Source organism: Toxorhynchites rutilus, chromosome 3 (assembly GCF_029784135.1).
Source record: "Toxorhynchites rutilus septentrionalis strain SRP chromosome 3, ASM2978413v1, whole genome shotgun sequence".
NCBI lineage: Eukaryota > Metazoa > Arthropoda > Insecta > Diptera > Culicidae > Toxorhynchites > Toxorhynchites rutilus.
Genome location: NC_073746.1, coordinates 48,218,949 through 48,239,682, shown reverse-complemented (window position 1 = coordinate 48,239,682; position 20,734 = coordinate 48,218,949). Strand labels below are relative to the sequence as shown.

Below are 20,734 nucleotides of genomic sequence, written 5' to 3'. Positions count from 1 at the left end.
GGTACTAATTTCCGCCATAAGCGCTAAATTTCGTCGCAAGCACTGATTACCGTCATATGCTCTGAGGGAGTATGAAAAAGGAATGTGAGCTGAGAGAGATGTGAGATTGCTCAGGTATTTTTAATTAATTGGAAAACCCGCGTAAAAACCGCATTAATTGGAAGATCCGCGTAAAAAACCGCGTAAAAAAACCTCGTAAAAAAGCCGCGTAAAAAAATTGGGTGTATTCGCTTGAAAAAGAGAACGTCTCGAGTTGCTAGTTCGCGTGAGCGAAAAACACCTCGGATGCGAACTGTTAATCCGAAAATTTATTCTTGGTTTATGTTTCACTTCCTAGCATACAGCATATTCAATGGTCAAACACTACATTTGAGCCAAATGGTTGAATAACATGAGTCATATTACAATTTTTACTATCCACATCTGTTCATTCTACTCTCATTGACTGTATTGACAATATTCCGAACGATACTAAAGGACAGAAAACGTTCGATATTTCAACATTAAAATTATCCTTCCGACCTTATGTAAGGTGACCATATCATAGCTCTCTCGTTCTCTTCCAGCTCACAGCCGAGGAACTCACCCACATATACGCCCGAGATGAACCCAATCATACTATGGCTGATTCCACATATACTTTCAGCGGTTTTGTTATCATTCGCTTATCGCAGATGGCACTCAACATGCGAAGCGGAAGCGACAAATAACTTTGCTGTTCATCATATTTCGTGTAAACATGCCGGTGCGCAGCTCGTTCAATAGTCTAAAGGTGGCCGTACACTGTTTCCCCGGGGGTCAAATATTTGATATTTTTTGACAGATAAGGTTTGATTTGATATTTGTACAAACACTATTTTGTTTGCCACTCTTCAATTTTCAACAGTAGTAAACAATATCAAACACTGAACATGGAAAAAATCAACTGAAATAATCAAGGTAACCTAACCATGTACCGACAGGTTTGAAGAACAGACTGAAAAAATATTTTAGGCATCCAATAATTGAATATTTGGTTGTCGTGTTTTGTGTAGAAAATATTTGATCAGTACACGTTGACCAAATTTTATCTGTCAAAAAGAGTCAAATATTTGGCTTCGGTCAAACAGTATATGAGCACCCTACTGCTTCCAGAAATACAGCTGTATTGCGGTACAGTGTGTGTTTTCCTACCGAGAACTTGTAGAGCAGTCTCAGTTTGTATTTCAGTGCTCAAATAATCCTGCGACCGTGCGGATCGTACGAGGTCGAATTTGACCGCATCAGTGCATTCTGCTATTCCTTTGTGCGGAGTAAGAACCATAACGTTAGAGTCGGCTGAATAAGAATTTGTAAATAGATTTTTCGCGAAACTTCGCTGTTAACCTGACCGAAATTGAAACAAACATTTCCCTCGCTGCTTTCTTAGAAATGCTTTTCTCAGTTAATATGATTATGAAATATTATTTGTGTAAATAAACAGTATGCTAATCAATTGACAAAACACCATATAGCCGATTGTGAACTAGGCGTGAAGTGTGATATATTTTCGCGTCAAAACAACTTTTGCGTTTCAGCTTCCATTCGACTAAATAATTGACCGGCTTTAGTTCATAATTGGATTGATATTAGCGACAGCAAACGCTTTGAAAACAGTGACTAACAGTGGTATTGAATCCTTATGCTGAATTTATAGATAATTCTATTACCAATAGAGGAAATACCAAGAATAATATTCTCTAATGAAAAGAATTTGTTTATCAAGTGACCAAGAAACGAAATCAATCGGGGACAAGCAGTCTGTTCTTACTTTAAGTTATTCCTAGAAATGAAGTTGTAGATCATGCATTGATCGTTGAAGAGACGTTTGATGTAATATCACTTTTTATGTTGTTTTCCCTGATTTCCTTTAATTTCGTTGATCGCTGTTCGCATCACTGTATCCGGGAGAGCGCATTTTTCAAACAGATGATTACAACACGCGTTAAAACAGTTTAGAGATAGCACGATAGATCCGCTGATCTTCGTTAGAACCTGAACAAGTGAAGTGTATTATTTGCTTATAATGATACTCTCATTATTTACATTTTCCAGTACAATTTGTGGCCGCAGTAATTAGTGTATCTGTGCTGACTGCAAATTGCAATAAAAGTGAATACTCAAATGAGAAACAACGAGGCTTGTTGGTGAGCTACATCCCGCATACTACTTTGAATGACAGCGTAGATATGAGGTAATGTGTACCTTCCTTATCAATGGACCATATGACAGCGGGAACATTTCAACTGCGAAATTACTAGTGAAAAGTGTGCGGACTATCTGTAGCAGAATGTGATTATGGCTCAGTAAATTTCACTGATTTGTGAAGAGTAGAGTGTGGCAGGTCGGCCTGTCTTATGTATATGTGCTCGAAGAACCTCTAGAGTGTGATTGTGTACCCGTACGCACGAACAACGAAAGCACCGAGAACGCGTAGTGATCACGGAATCGTCTTTAGCTGGCAGCTACAATCGAACCAACATGATTGGAATAAAATATCTGAATGAGGCCCATTTGAAGGGTTTCGAAAAGTATAAGGTATGTGTTATTGTGGTATTCACAGTATGTACTTATTTCGCAATTCGTATATAGTATATAAACGTCGATACATCTCAGTGATTACTTAAATATCAGTAGGATATCAGGATAGCTTGTCGTTTCCAGCAATACGGGTCTATAATACCAGATGCAGCCATTTGGACACTAAATAGGTCTGGGGATTGATGTATCTGAAGCGATAGTGACAGAGGTTGTTTATGAGTTTCTGAAACTCTAAAATCTCTCAATAATTTCATTGGTATCCATATGCTACTAGTACTCTAATCGAAAATAAATGCTTCACTTATATGAAGGACGCAACATTCGCAACGTGTGTTGAATAGAGATTCCAAACCATTCACAAACGTATTGTGTTTGGTTTACAAACACAAACAAACTTTCAGGGAATATACTACAACATTATGACTAAGTTTATGCTCCATTGCTTTATTGGATCTCCTCCTCGAATGCCTGCCCCTTGCCCGTGGCTCCAGTCATAATCTTTTAATAAGAGATGCACCAGCCTACGGCTGAAAGTCTCTATAATGAAGAATAAAAAAAAAAATAATGTTTTAAGCAATGGTAGTGTCGTTCTTTTGATACTTCAGCCCATTGTTTCTTCAAAGTCAGGTCATTCTCCGACAGCTTATTTGTTTTACGAAATTTTACGAATATGAAAGTTTAAGCTTTGAAATTTGGTATATCACGAATTTCGATTTTTCGATTTTTCACGAAGTTATAGCATTTTAAAAATCACCTAAAAGTTTCGACTTCGCACAAAAGTTCGAGCGGGTTATCTCATTGATAATCATTTTATTTGTCGCATAGACTTTTTTATGTCCTTTGGCGTTGATACTGGGCTCGTACACATAAGTTATTTATTTCATTTTGCTTATGTAGCTCATAGTATTCACTCCAAGTCAATATTACCAGATGTACATGTACAAATGTCTTGCTATGATGATAATGATGTTGAATTAAAGAGGCTTTAAACTTTTCAGTTCATTCGCCTCTAATATCTTGCTATGAATATTCGATATGATTGTTGAAGTATAGCATGGCCGGGTTTCCCTTCGATTTTCTGCGCTTTGTGTTATCGTAGTGGATTCACTATTCGTCCCCGTCAAAATTCAGAGATCAGACGATCAGATATATTTTTATTCAATTACTAGCTGACCCGAAGAACTTCGTCCCGCTTAAAATCGATTTTTATATTTGAAAACTTTCAAACATCCACGTTTTCTTGCTAAGTGAACGTTAGTGAGTCCAATCACTGAACTCTTCATTGATTGATTACTCTTTGACCCTTTACAATTTCCTTTTACTATAAATTGTCTAGTACTTCTACAAAAATTCGTCCTTATAATATAAAATTATTTTCAGACACAATTCGCGTTCAAGATTCTTTAAGCTTTTCGAAATAACATGTTTCTCCGTTGCATGGAATACATGTTTGATACAGAGAATATTACAGAATAAAGACAGCTCAAATCGGACCATTCCTTCCTCGGGTTTAGGGCACATCAACACATTTGGCCTTCCATTTTTGTTTATATAGATACAAGATATAGGAATGCGTTATTCCGTCTGAAAATCCTTTTCCACTTTCGAACAAAAATCAATTTCGTTAGCACCAACATCAAATGGACTAACGACGCTTAGCTAATTGTAGAACATATGGGAATTCAATTTTCCGAATTTTTCGATTTTTCTCTCCGCTATATTGATCTGCGGGAAGAGACGAATGCAACGAAATATAGATGACTCAAATTGAACCATTCCCCTCGGGTTTTGCGCTTACCAACACATTTGGCCTTCCATTTTTATTTCTTGATATAAGATATGGAAATGCGTTATTTCGTCTGGAAATCCATTTCCACTTACGAACAAAGATCAATTTCGATAGCGCAAATATCGAACTAACAAAGCTTATTATGATGTAATTTTCGAACATGTGGGAATTCAATTTTCCGACCTTCCTTCAGGATTTTTCGAAAAATTTCCGATTTTTCTCTCCACTATATTGATCTACGAGAAGAGACGAATACAACAAAATACAGGAGGCTAAAATCGGACCATCCCTTTTTCGGGTTTTCCGCTTACCAACAGATTTTGCCTTACATTTTTATTTATATAGATAGATAGATATAAGATATGGAAATGCGTTAGTTCGCCTGAAAATCCATTTCCACTTACTAACAAGGATCAATTTCGATAGCGCAAACATCGAATGGACTAGCAACGCTTATTATAATGTAATTTTCGAACATGTGGGAATTCAATTTTCCGAATTTTCCGACCTACCTTCAGGATTTTCCGAAAATTTTCCGATTTTTCTCTCCACTATATTGATCTACGAGAAGAGACGAATACAACAAAATACAGGAGGCTATAATCGGACCATCCCTTCTTCGGCTTACCCACAGATTTTGCCTTACATTTTTATTTATATAGATAGACAGATATAAGATATAGAAATGCGTTATTTCGCCTGAAAATCCATTTCCACTTACGAACAAAGATCAATTTCGATAGCGCAAATATCGAATGGACTAACAACGCTTATTATGATGTAATTTTCGAACATGTGTGAATTCAATTTTACGAATTTTCCGACTTTTCTTCGGGATTTTCCGAAAATTTTCCGATTTTTCTCTCCACTATATTGATCTACGTTAAGAGACGAATACATCAAAATAAAGAAGGCTAAAATCGGACCATCCATCCATGTTTTCACCGCAACATACAAGTACACACGCGAATTGCAAGGCGCTACGTCAGTAATCACTTCTCACTACTCGTAGCATCGATTTACGCTAGATTAAAATAAAATGAGAGTCAGGACTCTTTGTAACATCCGGTTCATCACGCTAGTCTATCTTGAATGTAATGTAAACTCTTTGATTGTATGAATAAGTCGCTGACCCCATCGGCAGTGCCATTTGAGCAAATGCTGCTGCGTTGTACTCACATAGCCGGGTACCGGCTGATTATTCATAAAGTTCGATGGAGGTCTGTGATTATTCCAACTACGGGAGTAAAAGTCACCGTGGTTGTAAATAAGCTCAACTCAATTCCATGAAAATTGATACGGTAGAATGAGAAAATATGCTTCCTATATTAGTAACCTAGATACAATTTTGGGTCATGAGCATTGGTCGATCTGAGTTGGTTTGTTATCGCATATTTTATAAATAAAACTTTTGTTTTTCTTTTCAGTACAACTGTGTTGATACTAGCGTACTCAGCGTTTATGTGATGCATCCTTTCTGGAATTGGCTGGTGCAATATTTTCCCCGGTGGATAGCTCCCAATGTGCTTACTTTCAGCGGATTCCTGCTGACAGTTGTAAACTTTTTCCTAATAGCATATTACGATTACGGATTCACGGCAGCATCAAAGAGTCCTAACCCCATACCCGATTGGGTGTGGATAATAGCAGCTATTAATTTGTTCGTAGCATACACGTTAGGTATGGACAACGCTCCAGATTGATTTACATTTCCATAGTAAACGTTTAGTGAACTTTTGCAGATGGGATTGATGGGAAACAAGCGCGGCGAACGGGAACCAGTGGCCCTCTGGGTGAGTTGTTTGATCACGGGCTTGATTCGTACTCAACACTGCTTATACCTGCGTACATGTTTAGTTTATTTGGTATGAATGATCTGCCTCCAATTAGGATGCATTTCGTGATGCTGAACGCATACCTAAACTTCCATCTATCTCACGTAGAAAAATACATAACAGGTGTAATGTTCCTGCCCTGGGGATATGACTTCGTTATGACGGTATGTGCATTGAAGCTGTACTGTTACTTACTATACTGTTAACCATGGAGGTGTGTCTTTGTAGGGGGTCTCCCTCACGCTAGCTGCTACCGGCATATTGGGACCAGGAATCTGGCAACAGACTATCTTCGGGGTGAAACCTTGTCTGATTTTCGAAATAACATTGTACGTTTCAGGAATGGTGACAAGTCATCCAATCATCGCGTACAACATATACAAGTATGTATTTTAGGGATGTCATCAGATCATGTATTTTTATCCATCCATTATGTACATTCACTCTTAAATTAATCTTAAACTTAAATTTTTAAATTCTTAAAGTCTTAAAATAATTAATTTTACAGGGTGTCCTCATAAAAATGATGTTTATGCCATACGACAAAAAAAATATATTCATTTGACTGTTTATTTTTATGTCGGTTAATAGCAATGAAATTTTTTATTGACTGATATTGTCTCCCAAACGAGTTTATAGCTTGGTCATTCTGATAATCAGGGTCTTGAAGAAAGACTCTCCTCTCAGTAGCTTCGCCTCGACTAGGGCTACTTCGGCATTCACCGTCAACATAATTTGAGTTGACTTGGAAATGAATTGACGAGAGTTGAGAGCGAGTATGACTGATGAACTATTAAAGTCAATGATTATTCTAATTGACGTGACTAATGAATACAAATCTGCCTCTTCATTCAACTGACTTCAATACACACTTCTACTCCCCCTGACATTAATATAGTTACCCGCGTACACAATCTTATTCTTACGCCCATATACAGTGAAACGAAAACTTGACTCCTGATGCGAATAAGTAGTTACACCATTAATGGACGATTTATTGTCTACCCACCGAGGAATCAAACAGGCGAACTTAGACAGTAATCAGGTATACTAAAAGGGTCCTCGCGTTAGTATTAGTAAATAGCGTGCAAAATGGGGTGCAGTTTGGGATGAATTCTAAACAAAATTTTAGTTCACTTTTTCTCCGAGTTCAAATTTGTGAAAAACTTATGCGGGATAGTCCCCTGACTGACTCCTCCGTTGAATATGACAATGACGATCCCTGCTGATAACATCGCAAATTATCTGAATATTTGTTCATTTTATTATTGAATGTAGTTTCTTCCAGCTTCAATTACCTTTTCACATCGATTTATCCGAATACGTCAATATGAGAAAAAAAATATTTCTTCGAAATTTCGAAGGAATTCTCTCACTATACTGTTGATACAGCTAATCAGCTAACGCATACCTCCTCCAGGGGCGATCTTGTTCAGCCAATTCTACCAATTCTTCGTTTGACCAATGTCGCTGGTAATACTTCTCTATTGGACGGAACTGGGAATAATTTGGTGGATTCAGCTCTTTTGTAAAAGAACTGAACTACTTTGTCGTTGTACCATTATAAATCATCCTTTCTGTAATGATAGTTGGCTATGTCTGGCCGAAACATAACTGGATCATTGTGGTACTCAATGAAGGGTAAAAACCGTTTGTTGGAGACTCCCTTTGTATATTTCCGAATTCATGGACCTATCCATCACAAAAACACTAGTTTTCTTGTCAATGGAACAGATTCTTTGTCAAAGCCCCGGATTTTTGTAGTTTGAAGTTCCGGTCTGTTTGTCTACCTGCTCGATGTCATTTGTAGCCTTTCCGAAGACTTATTTGACGCGCAGTACAGTGGTGAGCATTCAGTTTTTTCGTCAAATCTGAATTAAGATGCTGGGATCAGCCTTGACTTTCCGAATAAACTTCGACCGTAGTTGACAATCCAGTGTTCCACTCCGACGCTTGATTTGCACTTTGCGGACAGTCGTGAGAATTACTTACAGGATAATCCAGCAGTTTTGCCCGTGCCCGTTCTCGAGTAGACGCTTGTTTCACTATCTTTTCACTAACACATTTTTCACTTTACACTAATAGGCAAAATAAAGAGCCTACCTCATCATTTTCTGATTGTTTCTCTCACTTATTTGGCTCAAATTCAAGTAAATACACTGTAGTCTATTTTGATATCTTATTTTTGATGTTCTTTTTTTAGTTTCACTTATGGAATACCGAAAAAAAGTATTTTACTTACAGAAAAAAAATATTTGTTTTGAAAAAAACAATGACAAAAAATGTCCACTTCATTTTGGCTCCAGAGAAGATAAATTACAGAAATTTCAATAATCAATGTGTCCTCATTTGGTCTTGAGAACTTGCTGCAGTCGCTTAGCTTAGTTCCTTAGGTGTTGTGATCCAGCTCCAAGGCGCGCTTTATGGCTTCAAAATATTTTTTTTTATTGGTAACACTAGTTCTGTCTACCCTCGCATCGAAAATCGCCCACAAATTATTGATGGGTTGAGTTCCGGACTTTGTGGAGATCATCTTAGCGGATTGACTCGACGAGACCGGAAGAAAGACTCAGTATTCTTGGCAGAACTTCAGTGGCTTATCAGCATGCTTCTTACCAAACTTAAGCCGTTTGGCTTACTGATAAATGGACTTCCGAGCAACTCTGCCTTTGGAACCCCTATGCTGCAAGACGACGATGGTCAGTTCTACCGGAAACTGATAGCTGAAGGTTTTCCTGGATCTCGTTGAGAATTACCTTCGGGTTCTTCTTGACTTCGCGCATGATCTTCGTGTCCGATCTCGCATCCGATTTGAGCTTCCTGCATCTGCCAGAGCAATTCACCACCGATCCAAACTATTGTAGTTTCAGAAGAGTTTCTCCGCCTTGCTGATGCTGTACTTCCTAGCGACAGCTCGGTGCGATTCACCGTTTTGCACATCAAGAACCAATTTTCGAATACGCAAGAGAATTGCTTTCTAAATCACTGGGTTCTTCATTTTTTCAGTTGATTGATTCAGTTGAATTTTTGTTGATTGCGATCTCGTGTATTAATACACCAGGTCACACCATTTGCTTCATGTGAACAATGTCAATCAATTCCGATAGAAACTCATCGAAAGCATATAGATTTGGGCACATTTTTGTCACTGTTTTTTTTTTTCAATACAAATTGATTTTTTGTTCCTCCAGGTAAATTTTTTTCTGTATTCCATAAGTGAAACAAGTGAAAAAATAAGCGAAGAGAATGTAATAAATGAGAAATCAAACAAGGATACAGTGTAACTTTAATTTGAAAAAAATAAATGAAAATTAACAAAATGACATTTTATTTTGCCTATCATTGAAGTGCATCTGATTAAATCAACATTCTTACGTTCAAAAAAAGTCTCGTCCGAACGGATTCGAACGAAAACGCGAATGTTTTCCTCCGGAAATGACGAGAAATACTCCAGTCAGGACGGAAATCGAACCCGAATCTCCGGCGTGATGATGTGTGGCGCTAACCACTCGGCCAAGATTATGATTTATTTTCTTCTTGAATCTATTGCAATTTACTTGCGAACGGAACAAAGCACTGACTCCAATGCTCCCAAGTATAGACATGTTAGGTCGTAGGGTATGTTCACAGCAAAACTTAGCTGAAGAAAAACTCACAGAAAAAATCATTTCAAAAAAAATTTTAATATCAGGGATGACTCATCATGAGGATTAAGTTCATTTCAAATTTCTTTCGTCGTTGCATATCTAAATGCTCAAGTTTTAGCGATTCCATTTGAGGGTCGATTTCTTTTGCGTTTTTGAACCGGCTCAAATTTCAGACGCATACTTTATGACCAAAAAGGGCAATTTGCATCATCGGTTTTTCACTCCGACTATAGCCTTACTTGTGAGAAGGGCATAAAGAAAAATTGCTTGAAAATTAAAAAAAACTACAACTCAGAAACGGTTGGTTCGATTCAGTCGGTGTCTTCCGCAATATTGTAATAACCTACAACATTGCGGAAGGCACCAAATTGTGCTATATGTAGAGAATATGCACTGTTAAAAAATATCTTATTTTTGTTTTATTTCGAAAATAACACATAAAACTCAATTTTCTCAAAAAAGAAGATTTTGATTTTTTATGTATATCAAATATTGCAGCGGAAAACTAATGAAGTTTATTACACAATGCGCGAATTTTTTTTTTTAGAGAGAGTGATTTGTGAAAATTTCTGACACATAATTTGCAGTCAAAAAGGTATGCGGAATTTCTTTTCTAAATGCTTAACATTTGGGTGTTTTCCAATGTTTTTCGAGTCTTTTTAATCTAGAAGTAAATTTTCCTTAAAGAGTAGATAACTTCGACTACTTGAATTATTGAGGTGATTTGGTGCTGTGCCATTATGAAAATGGAACAGGTCGAACTCGATTATATATGATTCGATAATATATAATTTTAGACTCAATTACAGGTCGAATTCGATTATATACAGGCTCGGTTATATGTAATTCGATTATATACAATTTTGGACTCGATTATATACAGTTTGGAATATTTTTTTTTATATTTCAAATATGTCTTATTTCAAGAATAAATGTAACCTTTCAACGTTGAGGTGAAATTTTAGTAGCTATTACATGTACAGTGGGGTAAAAATAGTAATTTTTGAAGATTTTGCTTGAATTTTTCACCAGGAATTGTCTATATCGATATTGCAACAAAATTGAGAAAGATAGAAGCTGGGTGCCAAAGAACAAATTGTAGAGCGCTTAGAGAGCTTCTTTCAAGTTTTTTACTTCCGATTTTTTTTTAAAATCCACGAATTTAGATGTTCTACTACTATATCCTGTACTGAATTTTCTCATCTTTCAAATGTAGCGTACGTTTTAATGTAGAGCAAGTTTGAGGCAACAGAGTCCGAAATAGAAAAAAAGATCTATAACTCTGTCATTTTTGAAATTCGGCCATATGCGTAGAAGGATTTTTTTCATCAAATATGATCATCTATCACCTCCTGAGAGAATGTGGAGATTTATTTTTTTTTCATGTGAGGAAGGGATTTTCTGACTTTAAGAGGATGAATCAAAAATGAAATTCCTCTTTTATTTCAAAAAACCAAAAATACATGCAAAAAAAAGCGATAAAAAAATATTGACTAGATTATATACAGGATTCGATTTTATACAGTGAAAAGAAACCAAAAACTGTATATAATCGAGTTCGCCTGTATATACAGTTTGAAAATAAAATAGTTTTTTAAATTTCAAAAATAACTTATTTCAAGAAAAAATGGAATATTTTAACGTTAAGGTGAAACTGGTTGAAAGGTGGAGTAAAAATCGTGATTTTAAAATATTTTTTTTTGCATTCTCATCTGGAATTGTTTATAACGATATTGCAGTGAAATTAAGAAAGATAGAATCTGAGAGTCAAAGAACAAATTGTAGAGCGATCTGAGAGCTTCAATTTGATTGATAGAAATAATCAAGTTTGAGTTTGAGACTTTTTGGGTTAAAATTGATAATAACAACACCTTCAAAACCACTATCTTTTATATTTTTCACTTCCTGAGAGATTCTGGATAATTTTTTTTTATGTAAGAAAGGTGTTGTCTGACTTTAAGGGGGTCAATCAAAAATGAAATTCTTTCATATTCGAAAAACGAAGGATAAATGTATGAAAAACAAATAAAAAAAATATTTTTTGACTCGATTACATACGGGTTTCGATTATACACTGAAGTCGTTTTTTACGTGGTTTTTTACTCGGATTTCGGAATTTATGCGGTTTTTTAATCGAATTTCGGAATTTACGCGTTTTTTTTCTCGCGGCACATATCAACCGCCAAAAAATGTATTGTGTTAATTAATGTTACTTTCCACGAAATAAGTTTGTATTGTGTCACTGATTAGTACTTGGGAAATAAAAGGAGGAACAGATATCATGATTGTAGAATACAAAAAAAAATCAGTTGATCAACTGTTAGAATATGGGTTACATTTGAAACTAATAATTCACTGTTTGTTAGATTTTTAACACGGATTTTAAAATTTACGCATTTTTTTACGCGGATCTTGGAGTCTATGCGGTTTTTTTGTACGCAAATTTCGGGATTTACGCGGTATTTTTTACGCGCCACGTATTCCTTGCGTAAAAAGCAATTCCAGTGTACAGTGAAAATAAAACCAAGAATATATAATCGAGTCCGCCCTAGGTTGTGTAAATAATATACATTATAACAAATTATAAGAATTTTCTCAGCAAATAACCTTTCAATATTAGAATTGTATTGGATGTTGCAGCGGATCAATATGAAAAAATAATGGACAAAAATATTATAAGCTTATAAAATAATAAAATCACAAATAAAAATCAACCAATTTGTGAATTATATTTCAATTGATTTAAGATAACGAAATATGTTCAGATCGAAAAAATAACTTGATGAGAAGAGTCCTGTACTCATCAAATTTTGAGCCAAATAAAAAAAATATTTATGAAAAAAATCGTCATTTGCGGTGGAACAACTCGTTTTACCTTCGATACTCTTTTTAAAGGCATTTCCACACACATTGGCGAGTATCATAATTTGCCTTTCCTCTAGAGACATCTTTTTCATAATGGCACAGCACCAAATCAGACCAGAACAACACAGCTCGTTAGTTCATCGTACTTAAAGTAACGGAGCTGTTGCTCTTCAGTCCACAACTACACATACTCTGCAAATTCGTATATATTTAAGCGTACTCCGACAGCTTTTTGGTGTTTAATTGGCCTCATATCGTTCTGACGTGTGGTAAAATGATAAACCAGGTATAGGAGAAGTGTGTAATACGCACCCCCTAAGCGAGAATGGATTTATCTTGACCGTGCTCTTAAAAATTGAGGTAAAAACTACGTCAGTACGTAGATTAGTTAACCCTCAGTCATCTGTAATCGTTCTGTATTTTTGATACTGAATAACAAAAGTGCTACGAATTGTATTTTGTAAGGCGTCCAAGTTTTATATTTTCCAATCATACGGTGTTAAATAGTCCAGTAGAAGTATAATATGCTCATAAGCTGTTTCTGTCAGAGACTATAAAGCTTAGAGAAACAGCTTGTATGAATGAGAGATTCCATCAATAGTGATCCCCGATAATCGTTCGATTAATCGATTAATCGAATACTTCCTACAGAAATCGATTATTAATCGAACGAATACTGCACAACCAATAATCGAAGCGAACGAATAATTTACATCGATTAATCGTTTCAAACCCAAAGCAAAAAAACCGTACGGTAGCTGCAGTTTTATCCTGAAAATCAATCATTATCTTTAATGCTCCCCAATTGAGCCAATTTGTTTACGAGTTTAGGAGAGCGTAAAAGATAATAATTGATTTTCAGGCGGAATGAACACTTTTTTGATTCCAGGCTGCTTTCTAACAAATGAGAAATATTAGTATAACTAATTATTTCTCTCAGTGTGACGATTAATCGATTAATCGTATCGAATAACAAACTGTGCTCCCTTGGCCGAGTGGTTAGCGTCATAACTAACATGCCGGGAGTTCGGGTTCGATTCCCGTTCTGGTCGGGGGAATTTTTCGTCAAAGAAATTTCCTCCGACTTGCACTGTGATCACGCGTATTCTAGAGCTTGCCACTAAAAATGCATTCAAGGCGTGTTATTTGGCATAGAAATCTCAACTAAGTACTAATAAAAATGACGCAAGTAATACTACGTTGAGACGGCGAAGTTCCTCTAGGAACGTTAGTGCCATTGAAGAAGAAGAACAAACTGCTGGACGGCGCCAGTGGTTGTGTGGTTAGCGTAACAGCCTCACAATCCGATCGGCCTGGGTTCAATCCCAGCTGGCGTCGTTGGGATTTTCTGAGGCGAAAAATCTCTGGTTACGTCTTCCTTCGGAGGGGAAGTAAAAGAAGTTGGCCCGGCTTATGAGTTGTTGAGTCTGATAGGTAGGGACAGGTGGAGTCGCCTCCCTGATGTCGGTGATTGGCACTGAAGTGACGGAAATAGGCCGACGAAAAATAAGCGAAGATAAAATAAAACAAACTGCTGAAAAGTATTCGATTAGTGGATGAACGATTAATTAAAAAAATCGGGGATCACTATCCATCAATCTATTCACTTCATACCCACCAGCGAAGAGAAGAAACCGTTTCTCCGCAGAGGTTGTTCTCCCACTATTCGGGCATTAATTCTCCAGTCCGCGCTCTTTTTTTCCTACATTCTCTGAGCACATAATATAGACGCCAGATGTGAAGAAATGTTTTCGTTTTGAAGACATTTAATTTTGTGGAAACATACTAAGATCATTTCAAAATATGTGAAAACGATTTTTGTGTGATCGAACATGATTTAGAAATATCGTGATGGTTTGCTCATTTTTTTTATCCAAAAAATATATTTTTATTAAGGTTCATATGGCGTCAGCCTAACGGGGCCGGGAGTTCAATATTTTGACAATGTTTGCTTACAACTATGTTAGTAATAAGTTACCGATTACTCGCGGTTGGCTCGAGGTTAGTATTACAAGTGTTCTCATAATTGGGATGTTGCAGTCTTCAGTGCTCTGTACGTGTGCCCGACATGGGATACTTCCTATTGTGATGCAGCTGACCGTTAATTAGCAACGCCCCCTTAGTCTGCACCCCATATCTAGCATGGTGCGTCTTTCTCGACTCGAGGAATCCAGGATAGAATGATCACTAGCCGGCGCAATCATCAGCTCGTGTAGAGTTGTCATGAGCGGTACAACCTTTGGCTCTTGTTGAATCATCAGTGGACTGCACAACCTTCGGCCCGTGTATCTGTAAAGAGTTTGTGTATGTATTGCCGCGACTAAGTAAATGTTTATAGATCGGATAGGAGGGATATGAAACAGGGACACAACGAAGGAAACATCATTAAACGTTGACATCGGCGTTTCTGAGGAACAGATATAGATGGAGCAGAAGATCAGGATCACGGATACCTAAGATATCCCGGACGGGGATCTCCGATTGTCTGCCTTGTGCCCTCAATGCTCTGGAGAGCTGAGAGCGGGCAGCATGGAACCGGATACACGACCAAACAACATGCTCGATGTCGTGGTAGCCATCGCCACAATCACAAAGATTGTTTGCTGCGAGCCCAATGCGATAAAGATGCGCGTTTAGGTTGTAGTGATTGGACATAAGCCGAGATATCACGCGAATGAAATCACGACCTACATTCAATCCCTTGAACCATGCACTCGTCGAGACCTCAGGGATAATCGTGTGTAACCAACGACCGAACACATCTTCACTCCACATGCGCTGCCAACTTACGAGCGTGTGCTGACGAGGAATGTGGAAAAATTCACTATAAGCAATTTGCCTTTCAAAAAGTGTACCTTCTGAAGCGCCCACCTTAGCTAGCGAGTCCGCTTTCTCATTCCCCGGAATCGAGCAATGAGAGGGAACCCATGCTAAGGTAATATTGAATAATTTTTCGACCAAAACACTCAATAGATGTCTTATTCTTGTTAGGAAATAAGATGAGCGTGTATCAACTTTCATTGAGCGGATTGCCTCTATTGAGCTGAGACTGTCTGAAAAAATAAAATAATGGTCGATGGGCAATGCTTCAATGATCCCTAGTGTGTAGTATATCGCACCCAGTTCAGCGACCATACACGGAACAAGGATCTTTGAATTTGAAAGAGGCACTGGAATTTTCATTGAAGATGCCGAAGCCAGTGGACCCGTTCATGTATGAACCGTCAGTAAAGAACATTTTATCAGATCTAACTTTCCCATATTCTGCCGAAAATGTCGGCGGAATAGAATCGGAGCGTAGGTGATCTGGGATTCCATGGATTTTTTGTCGCATGGACAGATCAAAAATGACAGAGAAATTGCAAAAGTATGGGAAGCAAACTTGGTTGGCGATGCCTGGTGAAGGGTGCACGTCGTGGGTAAGGTATTCATGGTATAGAGACATAAAACTTGACTGAGGAGTCAGTTGGAGTAGATTTTCGAAGTTATCGATCACCAATGGATTCATGATATTGCAACGGATGAGAAATCTGTAGGATAATTGTGTGAACCGAAGAGTAAGTGGGGTTACTCCTGCTAAGACTTCGAGACTCATCGTATGTGTCGAATGCAAACACCCCATGGCTATACGCAAGCAACGATATTGTATTCTCTCCAGCTTGAGAATATGAATCCTGGCAGCTGATCGGAAGCAAAAACTGCCATATTCTAACACTGATAATATCGTTGTTTTGTACAACTGAATGAGGTCTCCTGGATGGGCACCCCACCATGTTCCGGTAATTGTTTGGACAAAATTGATTCTTTGCTGGCATTTCTGTTTCAGATACGCAATGTGTCTTCCCCAGGTACATTTAGAATCAAAATATACACCCAGGTATTTGAAAAACTTAGAGTGCATGATCGTTTTGCCGGATAGGTGAAGCTGGAATTGGGCAGGTTCGTGCTTCCTAGAAAAAACGACCATTTCAGTTTTCTCCGTAGAGAATTCGATACCCAGCTTAAGGGCCCACGTGAACAGATAGTTCAGGGTATGTTGCAACGACTTTTGCAGAACGACGGGATTAGTACCCGTGATGGAAATGACTCCATCGTCTGCAAGTTGTCTCAGCGTGCAATCTCTAGTTAGACAATCATCCATATCATTGACGTAAAAACTGTACAAGAGGGGGCTTAGGCAGGAGCCTTGCGGTAGGCCCATAAAAGTGTAACGAGAAGATTTCGAGCTGCCATTTTTGCTCATTTTTGTGCATTATGATTACATTTGAAGACATTTATTCGTGTCATGCAGAGATATTTGAAAAAATCATCTGGCATCCCTCAAATACAAGCTATTTCTCTCGTGAGAATATTATCCGGCCGAAAGCGAGCAGATTGCCCCGATCGAGGGTGTGCCGTACTGCCCGATGCGGAAAATATCAAATTGAGAAGGAAGTGAATCCTTTCTTACCATTTTCTTCATCTGAGATATCCACTGGGAACTCGACTCAATAAATATGACTCACAGTTATCGTCTCTGAATCGGTTTCAAGCAACAAAAACCTTATAGAAATGATGTAGAAAATTACATCGGAAATCGCTTCCAAAGACAATTATTTTTCTTATTTTTCTAAAGCATGTTACAAATATAAAACTTGCATGGTAGGATTCTATCATTGACTAGCACGATTTCCTATAATTCTTACTGGTTGCATTTCTATTCTTGCTGGTTTACGAGAAAATCAGGCGGATCGATTTTTTCCTCTAACTGATTGAAATCAGCTGACATTGGATTCATCAACCACCACAAAAGTCATGAGCATAGTGTCGCTACCCTGCTCGTGTTTCTGCACTGGTTTCCTGCTTATCGTTCAGCTTCGGAGTTCTGACTACCTCAAACGACTCATAACCAGCTGGGGCCTTCACTTTTTAAACGCAAAATCGATAACATATTAACCTTTTTGGTCACATTTCGCAGAAAACGGTTTGGGTTTCGCTCCAAAATCCTGAGTACTACATTCTGCTTCGGATCGAAGTTGCCTTTACGATTACCGCCAGATCCTTGTTCCCGCTCAATGTATCGTTTCAGAACGCAATATGCAGTCGAACGAGTAATTCCAAGTGACTTCGCTGTATCATGAAATCACTTGGAATTCTGCCTTTTCTCAATTCTGAAACATGTTAGGATATATTGTAACTGTGGGTTTCGGCGCTCTGTGGGCCGCACGAAACTCCCTTTCAAAATTGCTCAGGGCCGGCATACGCTCAATTATTTGCGAAAGATTTCGATTGAACAATTCAAGATACACTCGAAAATAAAAACATCTTTAACATTCATCTTTTTATAATATTTTTAAGGTCCTATCGTGATAAAACAGGAAAAATGCGCCCATTCTCGGAGGCATTTCGGCCAATGGTACCTCTACTGTCCCTATTCATTATAACCTCAATTTGGGCTTTGTTTTCTCGTAACAGTATTGTGAGCATAGAACCTCGAATTTTCATCATTCTCAGTGGAACAATATTCTCAAATATCAACGTAAGTACGTAAGATATAATGACCATAATGACCATCTAACCAATCCTATTTACTACATGTTTATTGTACAGTGTCGACTTATCGTCGCCCAAATGAGTGACACACGAGCCGATGTGTGGAATACATTTTTCAACCTGTTGGCAGCTGGGACGATTGTTTGTGTGTTTCCGTATCCACTGTTGGGTCTCCCGGAACTGTGGGTAGAATATGAGCGTAGTATATTACAAGCATTAACCTTTGTAGTGACGATCGCTCATCTACATTACGGCCAAGGCGTTGTTCGAGAAATGTGTAACCACTTCCGGATCAAATGCTTCAAAGTAAGAGAATCGTATAAAAAAAAATTGGATACTCTTAGAAACGGTCGTCATTTTAATAGTAACCTCGATATTAGCAGTCAAATCGACCGGGTGAAACGATTATAGACAGTTTAATAGCCACGCTAACATTGAACATATGTGTTGTATTTTGTCTTCCATGACCGATTCTCTCAATAAACGTTATCGCTTGACCTTGTCCTACATGATCATTTTCCTCAACACCAACACTAACCTGGATGATCTCTATGCATGATACAGGGACGTTTGACCTAAGTGAAGGCGTTTTGCTAAGCTCATTACTATAATTAGATTCGTTAAAATAACCCAGACTGTTTTTTTCACTCACGCAATCATCGAAAATACTTCGTTTCGTCGACTACACATCATCACCTCACAGATCTCAGCGTACGGCAAATCACCAATACTATTAGACTACTAAACTCAAACTATGCAACAACATAAACATAGGTTGTGAACATGTATATGTTTGTATCAGCGTAATGCATGCGAGGGCGAGCCATTATTGACACGGGAAGAGTTCATCATGCATCCAGCCGTATTGTGAGTGCAGGTGCAGACAAACACCAGGGCGACGTGCGAAAGTTTAATATTTATTAATTTTGTACACAGATAAAGGAAGCTTCCCCCGCTTTGAATGGTCATAACAGCGATGGAATGATGGAGATTGATCTGAGCCGGCCGGCAGAAGTGTAGAGAAACACGTTGAGATTACTTAAATATGTAAATAAAACTAGAACAAATATAAGCTCTTCAACAGGCGTTCCTCTGTATTTGAAAGAAATTGTCCTATAAGTATGGTATAATCATAATTTTAGACACGTTTTATAATCATCCAGTGCAGATTGGTAGTCTTCTGAAAGCCAACAGATTCGAACAGTTTACACGATTTGTGATTATCACTCAACACGTAAGCGTAGGAGTCATCACCTAGATTAGCGAGACGACGTGCGAATTCCGAACAGACTGCCCGACCAAACCCGTTCCGAAGATGAGAAGCATTAGTTTGTAAATTCGAAACTGCTCCCGATTGATCTCTGCGAATCCGTGTACAAAATAATCCGTATTATGCTTTGTTTCCTGTATTTTGCATGCTTACCGTAAGCACCAAGAGAGTAGATTTCCACATTTATCAAAAAGCCCAATGCTTTCATTGAATGAAACCAGTCGTTTTAGAAGATTATATCCAGACGTCTCACTAATGTAACCTTTCAATGACCACTGCTTATAAATATTATCAAGATATTTATCGGAAACTCTGTTAAACTTTGTTCCCGATGGAATTTCTACAATCAGTTTGGAGGCTTCCTCTCTACGCATGTAATAAAAATTTGTAGTCGAATCTTCCGTCACGTGCAGCTCTTTTGCAAATATGACCTTATCTAATGCTGTGCGATGCTTCTCTAAGAAATCCATACTGATTTCGTGAAATGATTTCCAATTCACCAGTGAAAGCGCTTCTGTCAATGATGTATAGTCTGATGCAATGTCGAACGAGTAGAAATAGAGCTCGAATTCATCCTGAAAAGTGATTTATGATAAAATGCACATATCGACATTTACATACTCACGAATAGAAGAAATGTACCATTTTCTCTCCATGTTCCATCGATCGAGAATATTTTTACATTCACTTGCGCCTCAGAGTGCAATTGCTTCCAACGTAAATAGTTACTAATTATGCCAAAAGCAAATACATGTTCAGGCCAATTTCGACGATATAACGTGCGCAGTTCAGGCCAATCACTGAAGGGAATCTCCACAAGTGATCCCCCCATTATAACTGATTTTCATTTCACGATAATCTGTCACTGCTCTTCGATCAGCCGGGCATCAAAGGGCATTGAGAGCTGATTGTCGAGTAAATAACAACAGTGCTTTGATAGTGGAGAGGAAGCTGTTACGCAGACAATTGTATGCGACGCGTCTGGATAATCGTCATCAACCAATAGCGCCGATTGGTGCCTCAATCTCTGGGTTTTCTGGAATTATGAACAAGTCATGAGATGCATGGAATGTGGTTAACGAAATTATGCCACAAAATAATCATGTTATCGCCTTATTTCGGCTTGAAGTTGTTCTAGTAAAATTGAGAGTTGTTACATAAGATGATAAACAAATAAAAGAAGTAGGCGAAATAATATCAATAAGCTGTGTATTCTGTATATTCTGTAAGTATATTT

The 20,734-nt window shown here is 37.8% G+C and overlaps 2 protein-coding genes across 8 annotated transcripts; one reads left to right on the top strand and one right to left on the bottom strand.

Annotated features, from left to right (window-relative positions):
- Positions 1–1,185: 1,185 nt before the first annotated feature.
- Positions 1,186–19,308, top strand: LOC129776567 (ethanolaminephosphotransferase 1). Of its 6 annotated transcripts, none has more exons than XR_008743122.1 (9): positions 1,237–1,306; positions 2,074–2,556; positions 5,776–6,028; positions 6,091–6,347; positions 6,412–6,566; positions 18,033–18,213; positions 18,285–18,533; positions 18,931–19,094; positions 19,164–19,308. XR_008743122.1 is itself a non-coding variant. In XM_055782287.1 (8 exons), the coding sequence occupies exons 2-8, from the start codon at positions 2,500–2,502 to the stop codon at positions 19,245–19,247; spliced, it is 1,236 nt and encodes a 411-aa protein (XP_055638262.1). In that variant the 5' UTR covers positions 1,234–1,306; positions 2,074–2,499; the 3' UTR covers positions 19,248–19,308. The 6 variants fall into 6 exon arrangements, 4 of the variants coding, with proteins under 4 accessions (XP_055638260.1, XP_055638261.1, XP_055638262.1 ...); XR_008743121.1 differs by having other exon boundaries at positions 18,931–19,104; XM_055782287.1 differs by lacking the exon at positions 18,931–19,094 and having other exon boundaries at positions 1,234–1,306.
- Positions 19,295–20,359, bottom strand: LOC129776569 (uncharacterized). 2 transcript variants are annotated; one of them, XM_055782288.1, is made up of 3 exons: positions 20,123–20,359; positions 19,651–20,072; positions 19,295–19,588 (listed from the first exon to the last, which is right to left on the bottom strand). In XM_055782288.1, the coding sequence occupies exons 1-3, from the start codon at positions 20,327–20,329 to the stop codon at positions 19,366–19,368; spliced, it is 852 nt and encodes a 283-aa protein (XP_055638263.1). In that variant the 5' UTR covers positions 20,330–20,359; the 3' UTR covers positions 19,295–19,365. The 2 variants fall into 2 exon arrangements, with proteins under 2 accessions (XP_055638263.1, XP_055638264.1); XM_055782289.1 differs by having other exon boundaries at positions 20,140–20,308.
- Between the last annotated feature and the right edge of the window lie 375 nt (positions 20,360–20,734).

Coding starts and splice junctions, on each gene's coding strand:
- LOC129776567 (XM_055782285.1), top strand. CDS start 2,500: ATGATTGGAATAAAATATCTGAATGAGGCCCATTTGAAGGGTTTCGAA. Junction 6,029..6,090: donor GTTCGTAGCATACACGTTAG/GTATGGACAACG, acceptor GAACTTTTGCAG/ATGGGATTGATGGGAAACAA. Junction 18,214..18,284: donor CAATATTCTCAAATATCAAC/GTAAGTACGTAA, acceptor TTTATTGTACAG/TGTCGACTTATCGTCGCCCA.
- LOC129776569 (XM_055782288.1), bottom strand. CDS start 20,329: ATGGGGGGATCACTTGTGGAGATTCCCTTCAGTGATTGGCCTGAACTG. Junction 20,073..20,122: donor ATGGTACATTTCTTCTATTC/GTGAGTATGTAA, acceptor ATCACTTTTCAG/GATGAATTCGAGCTCTATTT. Junction 19,589..19,650: donor CTACTCTCTTGGTGCTTACG/GTAAGCATGCAA, acceptor ACGGATTCGCAG/AGATCAATCGGGAGCAGTTT.